The sequence below is a fragment of the Neoarius graeffei genome, chromosome 20 (genome assembly GCF_027579695.1).
Source record: "Neoarius graeffei isolate fNeoGra1 chromosome 20, fNeoGra1.pri, whole genome shotgun sequence".
In the NCBI taxonomy this organism is placed as follows: Eukaryota; Metazoa; Chordata; class Actinopteri; order Siluriformes; family Ariidae; genus Neoarius; species Neoarius graeffei.
The window spans coordinates 40,613,212-40,633,464 of record NC_083588.1 but is presented as its reverse complement, the minus strand read 5'-3'; the positions used below and the strand labels follow the sequence as shown (position 1 = coordinate 40,633,464).

Sequence of the window (20,253 nt, the reverse complement as noted above, 5' to 3'; positions counted from 1 at the left end):
TCCCTGATCTCCTGTTTCTCATCTTTGATTCTGCCGAGTCTACGATAGCCTGTTTGTGTCTCGCTTGACCTACTGCCTGTTTCACTGTTTTACGATTTTGCCTGCTATTCTGGATTGTTTACCTGTCTTCACTTGTATTAATAAACTCACCTTCTGCACTTACATCCGTCTCCCAACCATCTCTGACAGAATACGTCGTACTCCCTGACAAAGAAAAGCACATTCGCCTGTTCATACGTCATGTTCAGGAACAAACTAATGTTAATGGCACTAAAACAGCCACCATCAAATGGTGCAGGTGGAGTCTTACTCTCGGACTCGACTCAGATCAATAGTGGACTTGACTTGAAATTTTCTTTAATGACTTGGACTTGACTCAGACTTGAACACTGGGGACTCGAGACTGGATTCAGACTTGAGGTTTAATGACTCGACTACAACACTGCAATTAGATATAAGACTCTTATACTTAGATATAAGACTCCAGTTATTTTGCTGTAATAGGCACTAAATAAACGATACTGTTATGCTTTTGTTATGGTGTGGTTGTTGCAATCTGCATCACTTTTGATGAGAAATGAGCAAAAAAAACCCAAAAAGAACACTTGTACATATAATAACCTTATTAGAATACAGGCTGTTGGGATGAAGTTGGGCCAGCTGCAGTTCCAACACACTTGACATGAGATGTGAGATGGCAGATAAACAGCATCTGTATTTATTCTACTTCACACATTGGTGTAATGAGTGTCATTACTGTAACAACACTTGTTAAATGAGCACATTTGGTGTAGATGCAGAAGATATAATATATACATTTAGTTTATATATTTACTGTACACTTAGTCAGATAGAGTGCCTTACACAACAGCACACAGTTGAAGGTGCAACAATACAAAGCACGTGGAGGATCTGCAAGGATTCCTAATCTGAAAGGCTAGAGACAAGTGTTGGTTTGTCATTATCGGCGATCACTCGAATGAGTAGGATGGTTCTCCTGTTGTTTATTGACTTAAGAGGCCAATCCTAGACTTGCAAGTCCTGCGACAGTATGGACAGGTTGTAGTGGTCTCTGGAGGAAGGGAAGTGCTGTTGCTGCTTTGCCGTTGACTCTTATACTTAGGCTACATCCACACGACAACGGCAACGAGATTTTATTAAAAAATATATCACGTCCACATGGGCAACGGATCAGTAAAATATCAGGTACATATGGCAACGCAACGCTTGCTGAAAACGATGCAATACACATGCCACACCTCTAGGGGCGCTGTAAGACGGTCCCATCGGAGACACCAGAACAATAGAAGAAGTAGACGCATGTGCATAAACCCCTTCTTCTACCCGGTGTGACGCACTGTCAGGAACAAACACACAACAAGAAGAAGATGGCTGCGACTACGCGAAGAAATCGTGCCTTCTGTGTGTACAAATTAGTTTTATTAGTGTGCATAGTTTTATATAACTTAATTTTCTTATTGTGTGTGAACATTTTGAAAAGCATTTTTATATAATTTATATAACTTTTTATATTGTGTGAACATTTTGAAAAGCGGTCTTATCCAATAAAAAAAAGAAATTCAAGAAATGGTTCAGTTACTTGTTTATTTAAAAGAAAAGCTGTATACAAAAGTGAATGCAATGCAGTGGTTCATACAAAACAGCGAGAGTGCTGCTTGTTCTAGTCATGTGCTCGTGACGTCATCGTAAACAAATCCGTTCTACTCATCCAGACGACTTCGCAACGGCGCCGTTGCCAGATTTTTCCACTCTGGAACCTGTTCTCAAAAAATATCATTTTGGGGCACCCAAAACGCCGGTGCCGTGTGGACGCCAGGCCAAAATGATAAACAATTTTATCAGATTCACCTGAATCCGTTGCCGTGTGGACAGGGCCTTAGATACAAGAATGTTTCTTCTCTCCCTCCTCTTAGGCTACATCCACACGACAACGGCAACGAGATGTTATTAAAAAAAATATCGCGTCCACATGGGCAACGGATCAGTAAAATAGCAGGTACATATGGCAACGCAACGCTTGCTGAAAACGATGCAATACACATGCCACACCTCTAGGGGCGCTGTAAGACCATCCCTTCGGAGACACCAGAACAATAGAAGAAGTAAGGACACATGCGCATAAACTATTATGCGCGAGACTTCATATTAGCCACAAAATCAGAAAAATCTGTTCGTAAAATTACATTATAATGACCAAATACAATGAAAAGTATTTTTCCAGTCTCACCTGTGAAAGGTAATCCCATGTGATCTCGTTTAGACAGCAAACCTGTTGGTACAGTTAAATGCAGCACATGAATGAGGCATCTTTATTCTCCGCTTTGACCCATCCAATATGGCGGCGAGGATGACGTATGATTCCACGCGGAAGGCGGCGTCTTTAATGGTCTGGAATAAATTGAATGCTACACGTTGATGGATTAATTTGTTCTTCTACGCCCTTTTTGAGGAATGTATTGTAGGACTTAAACCAACATCTGAAGAGGTGAGATCGCTCCTTTTTTTCCCTATTTTTGCTGGCGGGATTGACTCTGCCCTAAGGGCTATTCTCTCTCTCTCTCACTTTGCACCATTACACAATAAATATTCACAGTGAAAATATTTTGTAAGCACGTTTCATGAACCAAGTTATAGGATTTGTTGACAACTCGCATCGAGTTCGTTACACTTCTACCTGGCGTGAAGCACTGACAGTCATGTGGTTGTGACATCATCGTAAACAAATCCGTTCTACTCATCCAGACGACTTCGCAATGGCGCCGTTGCCAGATCTTTCCACTCTGGAACCCGTTCTCAAAAGATTTCGTTTTGGGGCACCCAAAACGCCGGTGCCGTGTGGACGCCAGGCCAAAACGATAAACAATTTTATCAGATTCACCTGAATCCGTTGCCGTGTGGACAGGGCCTTAGCTGGTTCTCGGTGTAGGCTTACTTCATGGCGTTGGGTGCCAACTGCCACTAGGTGCCTCCAAACAGGACGGTCTAAGGCCAGATGTTCCCAATTGTCAATGTCAGTACCACATCTCTTGAGATTAGATTGGTTTGTACAAGTGTTGGAATGGTCCAGGTTGAGTTTCAAACCAAAGTGCAGAAAAGTTTAGAAAAAGACAAATACAAAGGACAATATTAAAATGTTATCTTATCTAAAAGAGGAATGTCTTTAGGATCTTGCTGGAAAGAATGGAGACATTAGGGCTGTCTGTCTCAGAGAAGGACATGCTAGTCAGCTTGAGGTTGAAGACCAGAGTTGGTGTGCAATTCTCAGTCCTCTAGCGAGTTTTCACTTCTCTCATGTGCAAGTGAAAAAAAAAGAAGAGCATAGATAAACATAGCAGGATGGATGAGGTCACATTATGACAGACGAGTTGATGGTGTGGACTGAAACTAGTAAAATAGGAAGTGTATCTGTTTTAGGAGACGAGCGGAAAACAGAAGAAAAAAGAAAGAAACAGCCTTTTAGAGTGCTGTGCTAACTGTGTTTAACAGTTTGTGGACTGTTGTAACTCATGCGTCTTTTCCACCAAGTCAGTTCCAGGGCTGGTTCGGGGCCAGCGCTGGTGCTGGTTCACAACTCGTTCAACTTGCGAGCCAGCTGAGAACCAGTTTGCTTTTCCATAGCTCGTGGTGCTAAGGGAAGCCACGTCATTACGTCGCTGTATACGTCAGTTACGTTGTTGTATACATCATTACGTCACTGTATACGTCAGTTACGTCGCTACGTTTGCATAAACCTTGGCACGAATATCGAAGCAAAAACAACACGGAAGAAGCAGCAGCAACAACAATAATAATAATGGATGACTAAGCGTTTGTACAGCTGCGGCTTCTCGTCGCTTAAAAATGGCGATCTTTCGCGGTCTTGTTATTATTGTTGGTCTTAACAGCTCCGCCCCCCCGCTGACGTAAGCGGTTCTTTCCTCTGGCCCAGCAGAGAGTTGGTGCTAGCCTGGAACCGGTTTTTCTGGCCCCAGAGCCAGTTCTTTGTCAGTGGAAACAGAAAACCTGGTTCCAAACTAAGCACTGGCCCCGAACCAGCCCTGGAACTGCTTTGGTGGAAAAGGGGCATCAGAGGTTGAGGATAATTAGATGGCTTGTTTTGCATTAGTAAGGATGCAGGTGTGGTTTGGTGTATCAGTGAGATGAGGGATAGACAAGCATTAATTCCGATTAGCTCCAGGCCCCACTGGCCCCGTTTAGAGTTCATGAAGCATGATTCCTCACAGCATGTTTCCCCGCTGATAACTCTGATATCCAGCAATTAATGTATTAAGTTTTTATTACTCAGGACCTCCGAGCTCCTCACATTGAAACTTAACGAGAGTGTACGTGTGGTCGTCATAACTGGAAGAGAACAGTATGTGTATGTAGGTGGTTGGTTCATCTCTGGCTCACCCACGCTGGGCGGTTTGTGATGGACTGTGAAGGTGGCTGAGTCAGAGATGTCACTATGTCACTGATAATTAGGATGGTGTTTGGTATGATGTGGAAACTGCAGAGATGCCACCCTGTCGAGAGGAGAGCTTTGTGTATGTAGTTATAATTAGAGAGCGGTGGTTGTAGTGTGGTTGGTTATACAGAGATTAGAAATGGACAGAGAAAGAGAAAAGGATAAAGAGAGAGGGAAAGGGACAGGATGCGAGGGGGAAGGGAACGGAATGTTAAAACTGAGGCTGAGTCTCTGTGCAGTAGTATTTTCCGCCCCCTCTTCCTCTGCTCTGAGGCTGTCTGCAGCTGGCTGTTCTTTAGGGACTGTTGGCTCCCTCATCCCTTCTTCACTGATCACTAAAGCATAAAGCATGCGTGCCAAAAGAGAGCTGCATGGAAGAGGCTTCGCAACACTGTGCACCGTTCAGATGCGTGAATCCAAGTCACATGGAAAGGTTATGAATGCAAAATTGCCGAAATGCCAAATCAGACAATAATTCCTCTTTTATGACAAATGCAAAAAATAAGGCATATAACATACTCTGCTCATTTTTATAACCTTAACACGACTGGCGTAATTGTATAAAGGGACAGAGTTAGAACAAATATGTTATCAAGATTAGGTGATACAAGGCTTGCAGGAAAATATTTGTAATAACACGTATTATTCGTATTTCACTTACATAACTTATTGCAATATTTTAGCAGGACAGTGACCCATCTGGCTAGAATAACCTGCAAATAACTAACACGATTTTGGACCAAAGTGGGTGTGAAAATATCTCACTAGGAACATTCAAATATAACACCCCATGTTGTGCTTTTATTTCCTGAATGGTATATGTCTTGACCTGCAACATAAAATGGCATGTCCTGATACTGGGTGAGAGGAACAAATGCAAGTATTAATGCAGCTTTAGTTTTCATTCCTGAGGTGGGTTTGGGCGGCTAATTTATAAAGCCTTATTGTGTGCCAGTTACAAATAGTTAACATTTGGGTGTTGGGTGGTTTCTGTGGTCAGGACGTACTGTGTCTCAGTGCAGCAGAGGGCTCCACTGTTCTGTACAAGTGTGAGTTCATGAGAAAAATTGGTTATTGGACATTTGCAGCAGTGATATACATGTTGACCATGTATGACGTCATGCTTGTGTATGGATGTGTATGTACATCCATGAATGCCTGCTTGTTTTGGGATCAATGGGAGCATGTGGAGAATCAGTTAAATAGAAGCTTTATCTATGTCTCATCAGCATGAGGTGGAGAGAGAGAGGGGAGAGAGAGAGAGAGAGAGAGAGAGAGTCCAGTAGGTCAGAGTTTTCCCGCCCAGCCTCCTACTCCATCTGTTCCCCAGCACATAGAAGCTTGTCTGTTGCACAAATCTCCAAACACCAGCAAGTCATTAAACCGTTCAGTAAGATTCTGTACAAGGCAGAGAATAACATTAATTACTTTAATCAATTTTGGTAGCAAAATTGACTAATGCAAAATTAATGGTCTCATTAATAATAATGACAGTATTGGCAGCAAGTTAGATGACAAGGAAATGGAAAGGTCTTGGTTACAAGTCCTCTCTTGAATTTACCGTACCACAGACAAATAATATGACACTCATAAATTAATCGCATCAAGAGGGGAAAAAAAATGTCAGAATTTTTAGTTAGTCAGAAAATGTGTTTATATTCTGCAAGAGTGCTATTAAACATATGTAAGCTGCTATTTATTCTGTGTTTATTCTATGTCTAATCAGTGAGATGTATTTTATGACCAGTGTTTTATCAGGTGGCCACTTTAATTTGCTGTACCTCGTCAGTGCTACAACTTTAGAGTTTTAATATTAACTTTAATGGTGAACATGAAATATTTTGGTACGGTAATGAAGTATAGGGGTGGCACGGTGGTGTCGTGGTTTGCACTATTGCCTCACAGCAAGGAGGTCCTGGGTTTGAACCCAGTGGCTGACAGGGGCCTTGCTGCGTGGAGTTTGCATGTTCTCCCTGTGTCTGTGTGGGTTTCCTCCGGGTGCTCCGGTTTCCCCCACAGTCCGAAGACATGCAGGTTAGGTTAATTGGTGGCTCTAAATTGACCGTAGGTGTGAATGGTTGTTTGTCTCTATGTGTCAGCCCTGTGATGACCTGGCAACTTGTTCAGGATGTACCCTGCCTCTTGCCCATAGTTAGCTAGGATAGGCTCCAGCTTGCACAGGATAAGCGGCTACAGATAATGGATGGAGTATAGGTTTTTCACAACACCTAGGTGAACAGATAGGAAAATACGTTTGACAGAATTTTTCAGATGCTCTTATCCAGAGCTACTTACAGATGTGCTTTGGAGTTGCCATCAAAACCATCCTCTTGCTAAGGCATACAAGCTGAAACTCTGTGAGAGAGATTAATACAATGAGTTTGTAGAGCAAGAAATACAGTATGAGTAGGCATGTAACCATTCACCCAGTTCACATTTCAATTTTCCCATGACATTTTTGAAAGAATATTAAACGAAGAAAATTGCAATAACAAAAAAAAGCAACATTTATTTTCCTATTCTTTATCAACTTAAATATTCCTTTGGTTAAATTAAAAAAAGCATTGTTTCATTTTCCTAATAACCAACAATAATTATTTACCCACATTTGTAAAAATATAATAGCCTATTAACTAAAATATTCCTTTTATTAAAAATGAATGTTATTAACAAATAGGCCTTTTATGAATACACTTTTATGAACATTTCTACTACCTCCATTTTCTTCTCATTTCTATAACTTTCAGCAGTCTGTAAAAAGAGAGCTCTGATTTCTTGTTAAATCTATTTGTACAGTCAATCACACAAGTTTTTCCCATTTTAAATCTGTTTTTTTGTGGTTTTATGTTATTAGAGCTGTGTTATTTCCGCCTAAGGTGAAGTCACATGAATTCCTGCTATTGTACATTATTGCATCCTCTGCTGTCTAAACAGCACAACTACAGCTAGGAAAAATAGACCCCAGAGGGTCAGAATTGGGGCGGCACGGTGGTGTAGTGGTTAGCGCTGTCGCCTCACTGCAAGAAGGTCCTGGGTTCGAGCCCTGGGGCCGGCAAGGGCCTTTCTGTGCGGAGTTTGCATGTTCTCCCTGTGTTCGTGTGGGTTTCCTCCAGGTGCTCCGGTTTCCCCCACAGTCTGAAGACATGCAGGTTAGGTTAACTGGTGACTCTAAATTGACCGTAGGTGTGAATGTGAGTGTGAATGGTTGTCTGTGTCTATGTGTCAGCCCTGTGATGACCTGGCGACTTGTCCAGGGTGTACCCCGCCTTTCGCCCGTAGTCAGCTGGGATAGGCTCCAGCTTGCCTGCGACCCTGTAGAAGGATAAAGCGGCTAGAGATAATGAGATGAGATGAGATGAGATGGGTCAGAATTGATAATATACTTTCCCCTCTGGTGTTTCCTAATGGTGGAATATCACAGGGTACCAAGCTTGCCCTGCTGTTGTTCTGTATTCTTGTTAATGATTTTTGCTCGAACATTCCCACTAGGATTAAGTATGTTGATGACATGTCAGTTATTGAAGTTATTCCTACGTGTTCCCCCTCATATTTATAGTTCATAGTCAATGATGTGGATAGATATGCGAGTAAAAGGGGTATGAAGTTAAATAAAAAAAATGTAAAGACGTGCTTTTCGACTTTTTGCATTATAAGCCTTGTGAATCAGGCCCTTTAATGATAGGCCCTGTGTTGTTGGAACAAGTTCAGAGCTATAAGTTATGAGGTGTGTATATTTCTAATGATCTGTCGTAGAACGTTCATTGTATTGTTAACAAAGCCAACAAAAGATTATTTGCTATTAGATTGCTTAAGAGGAGTGGCCTTCCTTCCTTCCTTGGATCTTGTTAAGGTTTATTGTTCAATCATTAGGTCCATTCTTGAATATGCCTCCCCGGTTTGGGCTAACCTACCTGATTATCTTTCTGACTTTATTGAGCCAGTTCAAAAGAAAGGATTATATGCTATTTACCCCAGTTCAAGCTATAGAGAAGCCTTACAGCTTTCTAAATTATCTAGCCTTAGTGATAGATGTGAGGAACTGTGTATTAAGTTTATGAAATAGTGCAGTGGGGTCCCTCTCATGAAGTGCCTTATTTCCCCTTTTGAATTTTACCAACCCTATAATCTTAGGTCAGGGCACTTTAGGGTAGTTAATGTGGTGGCTAGAACTAAGCGTTTTAATGATTACTTAACCATCCATTACCAAAAGTGTTTGCTTGATAGGTCATAGGCGATACTAAGATATATTGTCGACTATCATTACTTGATTTGAAATTCTCCGTACAATATTTCTTGTATTTGTAATATTTAAAGATTGTTTTTTTGACCATTTAATAGTGTTTTTATATTATTATAGAGTGGTGTTTGAAAGTTTGTGAACCCTTTAGAATTTTTCTATATTTCTGTATCTGGTGTGACACCCCCCCCTTGTGCAGCAATAACTGCAACTAAACATTTCCGGTAACTGTTGATCAGTCCTGTACACCGGCTTGGAGGAATTTTAGCCCAATCCTCCGTACAGAACAGCTTCAACTCTGGGATGTTGGTGAGTTTCCTCACATGAACTGCTCGCTTCAGGTCCTTCCACAACATTTCGATTGGATTAAGGTCAGGACTTTGACTTGGCCATTCCAAAACATTAACTTTATTCTTCTTTAACCATTCTTTAGTAGAACGACTTGTGTGCTTAGGGTCGTTGTCTTTCAGCAAGACTCACCTTCTCCGAGATTCAGTTCATGGACAGATGTCCTGACATTTTCCTTTAGAATTTGCTGGTATAATTCAGAATTCATTGTTCCATCAACGATGACAAGCCATCCTGGCCCAGATGCAGCAAAACAGGCCCAAACCATGATACTACCACCAGCATGTTTCACAGATGGGATAAGGTTCTTATGCTGGAATGCAGTGTTTTCCTTTCTCCAAACATAACGCTTCTCATTTAAACCAAAAATTTCTATTTTGGTCTCATCCATCCACAAAACATTTTTCCAATAACTGTCTGGCTTGTCCCCGTGATCTTTAGCAAAGTGCAGATGAGCAGCAATGTTGTTTCTGGAGAGCAGTGGCTTTCTCCTTGCAACCCTGCCATGCACACCATTGTTGTTCAGGTGTTCTCCTGATGGTGGACTCATGAACATTAACATTAGCCAATATGAGAGAGGCATTCAGTTGCTTAGAAGTTACCCTGGGGTCCTTTGTGACCTCGCCAACTATTACACGCCTTGCTCTTGGAGTGATCTTTGTTGGTCGACCACTCCTGGGGAGGGTAACAATGGTCTTGAATTTCCTCCATTTGTACACAATCTGTCTGACTGTGGATTGGTGGAGTCCAAACTCTTTAGAGATGGTTTTGTAACCTTTTCCAGCCTGATGAGCATCAACAATGCTTTTATCTGAGGTCCTCAGAAATCTTTGTTCGTGCCATGATACACTTCCACAAACGTGTTGTGAAGATCAGACTTTGATAGATCCCTGTTCTTTAAATAAAACAGGGTGCCCACTCACACCTGATTGTCATCCCACTGATTGAAATCACCTGACTCCATTTTCACCTTCAAATTAACTGCTCATCCTAGAGGTTCACATACTTTTGCCACTCACAGATATATAATATTGGATCATTTTCCTCAATAAATAAATGACCAAGTATAATATTTTTGTCTCATTTGTTTAACTGGGTTCTCTTTATCTACTTTTAGGACTTGTGTGAAAATCTGATGTTTTAGTTCATATTTATGCAGAAATATAGAAAATTCTAAAGGGTTCACAAACTTTCAAGCACCACTGTATTTCATGGGATTGCTTTTTGTCTTACTTGCTGACATTCCTTGTAATTCAGTTTGTACTGCCAAAAGGAATGAATAAAATAACAATTAAGAAAAAAATATATATATATATGTAGCCTGATAATAATCGTGATTCATTTTTTATTTAATCTGCTCAAATCGTCATAAAGTTGTATCACACTTTATCATCACTCCATATATCGTTACATGCCTAAGTATGAGTAAAGATGTTTTTATTGCTCAATTGTGTGCTTGGAAAAACTGTTTTGTTTTGTTTTTTTGTTAATAAGAAATGACTAGTAATCCCAAGACTCTAAAACTGAAAGATATTTCAGGAAACTAGCAAATTACTGTAGATTTCCAAGTAATCTGATCGAGAATGAGTCACATACTGGAAAAGTAAGGTTTAAAAGAAATGACACTTCAACACAAATGAGTAGCTGCTACTTGCTGATGGTAAAACAAGGAAAAAACAACAATGGATTTCAGACAGAGCACTGTCGCCTCACAGCAAGAAGGTCCTGGGTTCGAGCCCAGCGGCTGACGAGGGCCTTTCTGTGTGGAGTTTGCATGCTGTCCCCGTGTCTGTGTGGGTTTCCTCCAGGTGCTCCGGTTTCCTCCACAGTCCAAAGGAATGCAGGTTAGGCTAACTGGTGGCTCTAAATTGACTGTAGGTGTGAATGTAAGTGTGAATGGTTGTCTGCTTGCCTGCGACCATGTAGGACAGGATAAGCGGCTACAGATAATGGATGGATGGATGGATTTCAGACAGGTATGTAGTGAGGACTTGTATCTGGACACCTGATTTTCTCACCTGATTTTCTCCTCCAAAAGGTCTTGGAAAGGCAAGGCCAGTGCTTTTGTTTTTGCTAGACATTGAAGACATTTGCATTTCACATGTGAACGACAGAAATATTGTCAGAACTGTGAAGAAAAAAAACTCACAAACAACAGTCACTGCCATCACCAACAACCTCCACAGGCTCATCAGCAGTAAGAAACAGAAGGCCAGATTGAAATTCACAAATAAATGCATAGATGAATCACAAAAGTACCGTACCTCAAGAAACCAAGAACCTCAAGTACCTCTACCAAAGTGATGGAAAGGCCAAAGTGTGGAGAAAGAAAGGATCTGCTTGTGATCCAAAACACGAGTTCATCAGTCAAGCACGGGAGATATTGTTATGGCTTGGGCTTGCATGACTGCTTCTGGATTGGGTTCACTAATCTTAATTGATAATGTACCTCATCATAGTAACAGCAGAATGAATTCAGAAATTTACAGACAGTCTGCCAGTTTACAGAGAAATGCATCCAATCTCATTGGGAGGAACTTCATCATGGAGCAAGGAGGTGACCCAGAACACACTGCCAGCACAACAAATGCCTCCATCAGGGGAAAAATTGGAAGGTTTTAGACTGGTCAACTCAATCACCAGACCTTAACACAACTGAGTATGCATTTCACGTCCTGAAGAGGGGACTAAAGGGAGAAACCCCAACAAGCACAAACAACAACTGGAAGAGGCTGTAGTACAAGCCTGAAAAATTGTCACAAAAGAAGAATGCAACGGTTTGGGGTGATGTCAGTGGGTCACCGGTTTGATGCAGTTATTGCAAGCAAGGGATATGCAACCAAACATTAAGTGTTTTCTATTTCAAGTAATTTTAAACTACAACCCCGATTCCAAAAAAGTTGGGACAAAGTACAAATTGTAAATAAAAACGGAATGCAATGATGTGGAAGTTTCAAAATTCCATATTTTATTCAGAATAGAACATAGATGACATATCAAATGTTTAAACTGAGAAAATGTATCATTTAAAGAGAAAAATTAGGTGATTTTAAATTTCATGACAACAACACATCTCAAAAAAGTTGGGACAAGGCCATGTTTCCCATTGTGAGACATCCCCTTTTCTCTTTACAACAGTCTGTAAACGTCTAGGGACTGAGGAGACAAGTTGCTCAAGTTTAGGGATAGGAATGTTAACCCATTCTTGTCTAATGTAGGATTCTAGTTGCTCAACTGTCTTAGGTCTTTTTTGTCGTATCTTCCGTTTTATGATGCGCCAAATGTTTTCTATGGGTGAAAGATCTGGACTGCAGGCTGGACAGTTCAGTACCCGGACCCTTCTTCTATGCAGCCATGATGCTGTAATTGATGCAGTATGTGGTTTGGCATTGTCATGTTGGAAAATGCAAGGTCTTCCCTGAAAGAGACGTCGTCTGGATGGGAGCATATGTTGCTCTAGAACCTGGATATACCTTTCAGCATTGATGGTGTCTTTCCAGATGTGTAAGCTGCCCATGCCACACGCACTAATGCAACCCCATACCATCAGAGATGCAGGCTTCTGAACTGAGCGCTGATAACAACTTGGGTCGTCCTTCTCCTCTTTAGTCCGAATGACACGGCGTCCCTGATTTCCATAAAGAACTTCAAATTTTGATTCGTCTGACCACAGAACAGTTTTCCACTTTGCCACAGTCCATTTTAAATGAGCCTTGGCCCAGAGAAGATGTCTGCGCTTCTGGATCGTGTTTAGATACGGCTTCTTCTTTGAACTATAGAGTTTTAGCTGGCAACAGCGGATGGCCCGGTGAATTGTGTTCACAGATAATGTTCTCTGGAAATATTCCTGAGCCCATTTTGTGATTTCCAATACAGAAGCATGCCTGTATGTGATGCAGTGCCGTCTAAGGGCCCGAAGATCACGGGCACCCAGTATGGTTTTCCGGCCTTGACCCTTACGCACAGAGATTCTTCCAGATTCTCTGAATCTTTTGATGATATTATGCACTGTAGATGATGATATGTTCAAACTCTTTGCAATTTTACACTGTCGAACTCCTTTCTGATATTGCTCCACTATTTGTCGGCACAGAATTAGGGGGATTGGTGATCCTCTTCCCGTCTTTACTTCTGAGAGCCGCTGCCACTCCAAGATGCTCTTTTTATACCCAGTCATGTTAATGACCTATTGCCAATTGACCTAATGAGTTGCAATTTGGTCCTCCAGCTGTTCCTTTTTTGTACCTTTAACTTTTCCAGCCTCTTATTGCCCCTGTCCCAACTTTTTTGAGATGTGTTGCTGTCATGAAATTTCAAATGAGCCAATATTTGGCATGAAATTTCAAAATGTCTCACTTTCGACATTTGATATGTTGTCTATGTTCTATTGTGAATACAATATCAGTTTTTGAGATTTGTAAATTATTGCATTCCGTTTTTATTTACAATTTGTACTTTGTCCCAACTTTTTTGAAATCGGGGTTGTAATTTGATTAAAATATATTTTCCAGTTGCACCCTTCAGCAAAAGCCAGGGTTCACAGAGAGCTTGCAAAAGATCAAAGCGATCTCATTGTTGAAAGGTATCAGTCAGGAGAAGGGTACAAAAGAATTTCCACAGCATTAGATATACCACGGGGCACAATGAAGACAGTCATCAAGAAGTGGGGAAAATATGGGACAACAGTGACATTACCGAGAACTGGATGCCCCTCCAAAATTGATGAAAAGACAAGATGAAAACTGGTCAGGGACGCTGCCAAGAGGCCTACAGCAACACTGAAGGAGCTGCAGGAATTTCTGGCAAGTACTGGTTGTGTACTACATGTGACAACAATTTCCCGTATTCTCCATATGTCTGGACTATAGGGTAGGGTCGCAAAACGGAAGCCTTTTCTTACAAAAGAAAAGCATTCAGGCCCCGCTAAATTTTGCAAAAAAAAAAAAAACATCAACTCTCCCAAAAGCATGTGGGAAAATGTGTTATGGTCTGATGAAACCAAGGTTGAACTTTTTGGCCACAATTCCAAAAAGGTATGTTTGGCGCAAAAACAACCCTGCGCATCACTAAAAGACCACCAGATCCATGGTGAAGCATGGTGGCGGTAGCATCATGTTTTGGGTTTTTTTTTCTTCAGCTGGAACAGGGGCTTTAGTCAAGGTGGAGGGAATTATGAACAGTTCTAAATACCAGTCAATTTTGGCCCAAAACCTTGAGGTGTCTGCTAGAAACCTGAAGATGAGGAGGAATTTTATCTTTCAGCACAACAGTGACCCCAAGCATACATTGAAATCAACAAAAGAATGGCTTCACCAGAAGAAAATTAAAGTTTTGGAACAGCCCAGCCAGAGCCCAGACCTAAATCCAATTGAGAATCTGTGGGGTGACCTGAAGAGGGCTGTGCATAAGAGCTGCCCTCGCAATCTGACAGATTTGGAGCATTTTTGCAAGGAAGAGTGGGCAAATATTGCCAAGTCTAGATGTGGCAGGCTGATAGACACCTACCCAAAAAGACTGAATGCTGTAATTAAATCAAAAGTTGCTTCAACAAAGTATTAGTTTAAGGGTGTGCACGCTTATGCAACCAGCTTATTGTACATTTTTTATGTTTTTCCACCTGACAGATTTGTTTGTTTTTCGATTGAATTGTACAGGTTATAGGTCACATTAAAGGTGGGAAAAGTTTTGAAATTATTTATCATGGTCTCATTTTTTTTACATCACGAAAACCTATCATTTTAACGGGGTGTGTACACTTTTTATATCCACTGTAAATATCAGTTTTAGTTTTAGAATGGGATATTCAGCAAGCATACAGTATATAGGTGTGATGGTCAAGTGTCCACAAACTATTGACCATATAGTGCCTGTACATTTATGTGTGTGTTTTACAACTGACTTGACACGCATTGTCAAAACGGCGAACTGGTTCAAAATTAAAATTCTTTTGATTAACTTGCATATTTTTGTGGATGTGTCTGGATAATAAAAAGAATATTACACAGTGGCTCAAAGATATGAAATTTACGGTATCTTCAAGTCTTGAAAAATATTTACCTCATTCGCATTGCTCACTCGTGAAATATGTTCACCACTTGAAGATAAACTTCATATCTTCATGCCACCATGTATTATCCTCTGCATATAGGTCTATATATACACAGTGCCTTGCAAAAGTATTCATCCCCCTTGGTGTTTGTCTTGTTTTGTCGCATTACAAGCTGGAATTAAAATGGATTTTTGGGGGGTTAGCATCATTTGATTTACACAACATGCCTGCAGCTTTAAAGGTCAAAATTGTTGTTTTATTGTGACACAAACAATAATTAAGATGAAAAAAAAACAGAAATCTGGAGTGTGCATAGGTATTCACCCCCCCAAAGTCAATACTTTGTAGAGCCACCTTTTGCTGCAATTACAGCTGCAAGTCTCTTGGGGTATGTCTCTATTAGCTTAGCACATCTAGCCACTGGGAATTTTGCCCATTCCTCAAGGCAAAACTGCTCCAATTCCTTCAAGTTAGATGGGTTGCGTTGGTGTACAGCAATCTTCAAGTTATGCTACAGATTCTCAATTGGATTGAGGTCTGGGCTTTGACTAGGCCATTCCATCCATCCATCCATCATCTGTAGCCACTTATCCTGTCCTACAGGGTCGCAGGCAAGCTGGAGCCTATCCCAGCTGACTATGGGCGAGAGGCGGGGTACACCCTGGACAAGTCGCCAGGTTATCGCAGGGCTGACACAGAAACAAACAACCATTCACACTCACACCTACAGTCAATTTAGAGCCACCAATTAACCTAACCTGCATGTCTTTGGACTGTGGGGGAAACTGGAGCACCCAGAGGAAACCCACGCAAACAAGGGGAGAACATGCAAACTCCACACAGAAAGGCCCTCGCCGGCCGCTGGACTCAAACCCAGGACCTTCTTGCTGTGAGGCGACAGCGCTAACCACTACACCACTGTGCCACCCCACTATGTCATTCCAAGACATTTAAATGTTTCCCTTTAAACCAATCCAGTGTAGCTTTAGCAGTATGTTTAGGGTCATTGTCCTGCTGGAACGTGAACCGTCATCCCAGTCTCAAACCTCTGGCTGACTCAAACAGGTTTTCCTCCAGAATTGCCCTGTATTTAGTGCAATCCATCTTTCCTTCAGTCCTGACCAGTTTTCCTGTCCCTGCAGATGAAAAACATCCCCACAGCATGATGCTGCCACCACCATGCTTCACTGTTAGGAACGGTGTTCTCAGGGTGCTGGGTTTGCACCACACATGGCATTTCCCATGATGGCCAAAAAGATCAATTTTAGTTTCATTTGACCAGAGAATCTTCTTCCATTTGTTTGGGGAGTCTGCCACATGCTGTTAGGCAAACTCCAAATGTGTTTTCTTAAGCAATGACTTTTTTTTCTGGCCACTCTTCCATAAAGCCCCGCTCTGTGGAGCGTACGGCTTAAAGTGGTCCTATGGACAGATACTCCCATCTCCGCTGTGGATCTTTGCAGCTCCTTCAGTGTTATATTTGGTGTTTTTGTTGCATCTCTGATTAATGCCCTCCTTGCCCAGTCTGTGAGTTTTGGTGGGCGGCCTTCTCTTGTCAGGTTTGTAGTGGTGCCATATTATTTCCATTTTGCTATAATGGATTTAATGGTGCTCCCTGGGATATTCAAAGTTTGGGATATTTTTTATAACCCAACCCTGATCTATACTTCTCCACAGCTTTGTCTCTGACCTGTTTGGAGGCTCCTTGGTTTTCATGTTGCTTGCTTAGTAGTGTTGCAGAGTCAGGGTCCTTCCAGAACAGGTTGATTTATACAAACATCATGTGACAGATCATGTGACACTTTGATTGTACACAGGTGGATCTTAATCAACTAATTATGTGACTTATGAAGTGAATTGGTTGGACCAGCTCTTATTTAGGGGTTTCATACGAAAGGGGGTGAATACCTACGCACACGCCAGATTTCTGTTTTTTTCATCTTATTGTTTGTGTCACAATTAAAAAAAAAAAAAAACTGCACCTTTAAAGTTGTAGGCATGTTGTGTAAATCAAATGGTGCTAACCCCCCCCAAAATCCATTTTAATTCCAGCTTGTAATGTGACAAAACAGAACAAACACCAAGGGGGATGAATATGATGAATACTTTTGCAAGGCACTATATATATATATATATATATATATATATATATATATATTACACACACACGCGCACTTACATATGCTTGTATATTTGTCTTATGCAGGAGTTTGAAAACACTGGTGAGGAGTACCAGGCGGATCTGTCCACGCTTGCCTCCTCTGGCTCTCAAGATGGCCCAGAAGTTTACGTCTTGCCCCTCACTGAGGTTTCACTGCCTGTGGCCAAGCAACCATGTAGATCAAGTAAGAACATGTAGATTAATGTAACATGCTTTGTTATGGACTATTATAGGAAAATAATCAATAATGGGATGTTGGGATGGAATGCAGCAGGGACTTTCTACATCAAAGTTGATTATTTTCCAATAACATAAATGTTATGAAGTGCTTTACTCCTATACTGGCAACTTGTGTTAGTATAGGAGTAAAGCACTTGATAACATTCTGAAATTTTAATCCTTTTCACCAAAATCTATGGAAAAAGCATGCTTATCGAATCTGAAATGTATATCTATATTGATAGGTCAAATTTAAAAAAAATTCTACACACCCCTGCTAAAATAGATTTGTGTGAAGTAAAAAAAAAAAGAGAAAAGAAACAAAGATAAACCTTGTAAGAATGTTTTCCACCCTGAAAAACAAATCAGAAACATTTTATGGAAAAATGGGGGGAGGGACACTTACAATAGCCTGGTTGCATAAGTATGCACACCCTTTTACAATTAAGGATGTGGCTGTGTTCAGAATGAACCAATCACATTCAATCTCATGTTCGAAAGTAATTATCATACAGCTGTCTGAAATTATTCTGACTAACCCCAAATAAAGATCAGCTGTGTCTGTAGGATCTTCTTGACAGCTTCTTGGTTTCGTCTGACTTCTGAAGCCATAGTCTACAAAGAGCTTACAAACTATGCACAGAATTTCACTTCTCAAAGATATTGATCAGAAGAGGGGTATAAAACAATTTCCAAAACATTAAATGTAGGCCTACTGTGGGTCAAGAGTCCTACGGCAACATTAAATGAGCTGCAAGAATACTGACAAGTACTGATTACTCTCTACATGTGACAGTCTCTCGTATTCTTCACATCTGGGCTATGGGGTAGGGTAGACAGAAACCCTTTCTCACAAAATACATCCAAAGCCCAACTAATACACCCCAAACCATATGGTGGTGGTTGGTGCAAAGAAAAAAAAAAAGCATATCACCAAAAGAACACCGTACCCACAGTGAAGCATGGTGGTGGCAGCATGATGCTTTAGGGCTGCTTTTCTTCAGCCAGAACTGGGGCTTTTTTCAAGGTGGAGGTATTCATGAATAGCCACAAATACTGATTGATTTGAGTGCAAAATATTAAGGTGTCTGCTAGTAAGCTGAAAATGAAAAAGAATTTCACTTTTAAGCATGACACTGACTCAGAGCATACATCCTAATCAATAAAGGAATGGCTAATGCCGGTATCAGGCTACATGAATTCAGTCCGATTTTGACATGATTTTGTCGTGGCCAACAAATTTCCAGCATTGGGCCCAAACATGAACGTCAGGAACGATGAATGTGTGACGTAATCAAATAATACTGTCTGGGACGCCCCACGACACCCCGATAAAAAATCTAGGATACCAGAATTTTTATATTTTCTTGCCTAGTGTGATAACTCCTACAATGTGTTCCTTGACGTTCCTTCTGTAGCCATGAAAGTCAAGTTCTTGGCCCTCCTTTATGACCACATGCAAGGACATGAACAGTGATTGGTCTGGAGCAAACTTGTAGTGTTTCCTGTCTCCTGACCAAAACACTGCAAGAATTTTGTCAGAAAAGTGGCGATAGACAGATGTAATCGTAGAAGAATATAGATATCGAGTTTCTTTGCTGCCCATACTGACTTGAAGATAACTCTTTTTCATTTGACTAAATCCAGGCTAAGAAGTATGTTTACATCGGCTACACTTAACTTCCGGTACCTGGCTATCAACGACTTGACATCACATCATAGTTATTATAATTAGGGCTTGTACTATCGATATCAATCATGTTTAAATGTTGTACCAGCACCCTTTAAGCTCATTCTCAAACCGCAAGTATAAAAGAGGATGATGTGTGCTTTTGTGTGTGCTAACCTGACATGGAATGTAACAGCTATTGTGCTGTTGCATGTTTCAGCAATCTCTAGTCTATCTAGGAACAGTAGTGTGTCTGAATGTAGCTGGGACAAACAACTGGTGTTATGCAGATACCAGTCTGGTATAGTGCTTACATGTCTTAATTGGCCTTTAAAGAACAGGATCTCTGTTCTGGTTTGTTCAGGTTGCATGTGGGGGGGGGGAGTCGGGTTGTTTGCATTCTCACAGTGAACACCGAGAGAGATGGCTGCCTCAGAGAGCTGGATGCACATCTGTCTGTTGCATAACATGCAGCGAGACTGGCCCAGAGGACTGCGGTGTAGCTTGAGGAAGCCTTCTGAAAAGCAGAACTAGAAAGCACTGAGAGAAAAATATAGAAGCTCAGTTGCTTACTGTTGCTATACTGTGGTCATTTGTAGAGAACGAGAATACATATAATTATTTCACCATCCAACAGGACTGGAAAATAATTCCTTTGACATACATTCTGTTGGACTATAGATTGACTATGTGTGTCTTAAATTTTCACTGATAAAAATTAAAATCTTTTGGGATGTTGCATTAAATGATAAACAGCAGATTGAACAGCAGACTGTGTCTGAGTGGGAATGTGTGTGTGTGTGTGTGTGTTGCGGTATGTCAGATGCTTGTTTTATGACTCACATTCTCTCTGTGTGGACTGTAAGGAGGGGGAAGAAGGCGGAACCTTGGATTGAAGAAAGAGCCTTACAAGCAGGGCAACCAATCGAATTCTACCCTCCAGTCATCCGTAGTTATGGCACTGTGATTGGTCCAGGTGTTTTGGGGAGGGGAGATGTCATGTCTCAGTCCCCTTAGACATTTTATATACATTTTATCCATCCATCCATCCATCCATCCATCCATCCATCCATCCATTATCCGCTTATTCTGTGCAGGGTCA

The 20,253-nt window shown here is 41.1% G+C and overlaps 1 protein-coding gene across 5 annotated transcripts in view; it reads left to right on the top strand.

Moving 5' to 3' along the window:
• aatka (apoptosis-associated tyrosine kinase a) overlaps window positions 1–20,253 on the top strand; it is a 79,378-nt gene that overhangs the window by 38,240 nt on the left and 20,885 nt on the right. For all 5 annotated transcript variants that reach the window (XM_060901718.1, XM_060901717.1, XM_060901719.1 and 2 more), the window contains exon 3: window positions 17,309–17,447. In XM_060901718.1, the coding sequence (XP_060757701.1) occupies window positions 17,309–17,447 (139 nt within the window). The remainder of the gene's footprint in view (window positions 1–17,308; window positions 17,448–20,253) is intronic.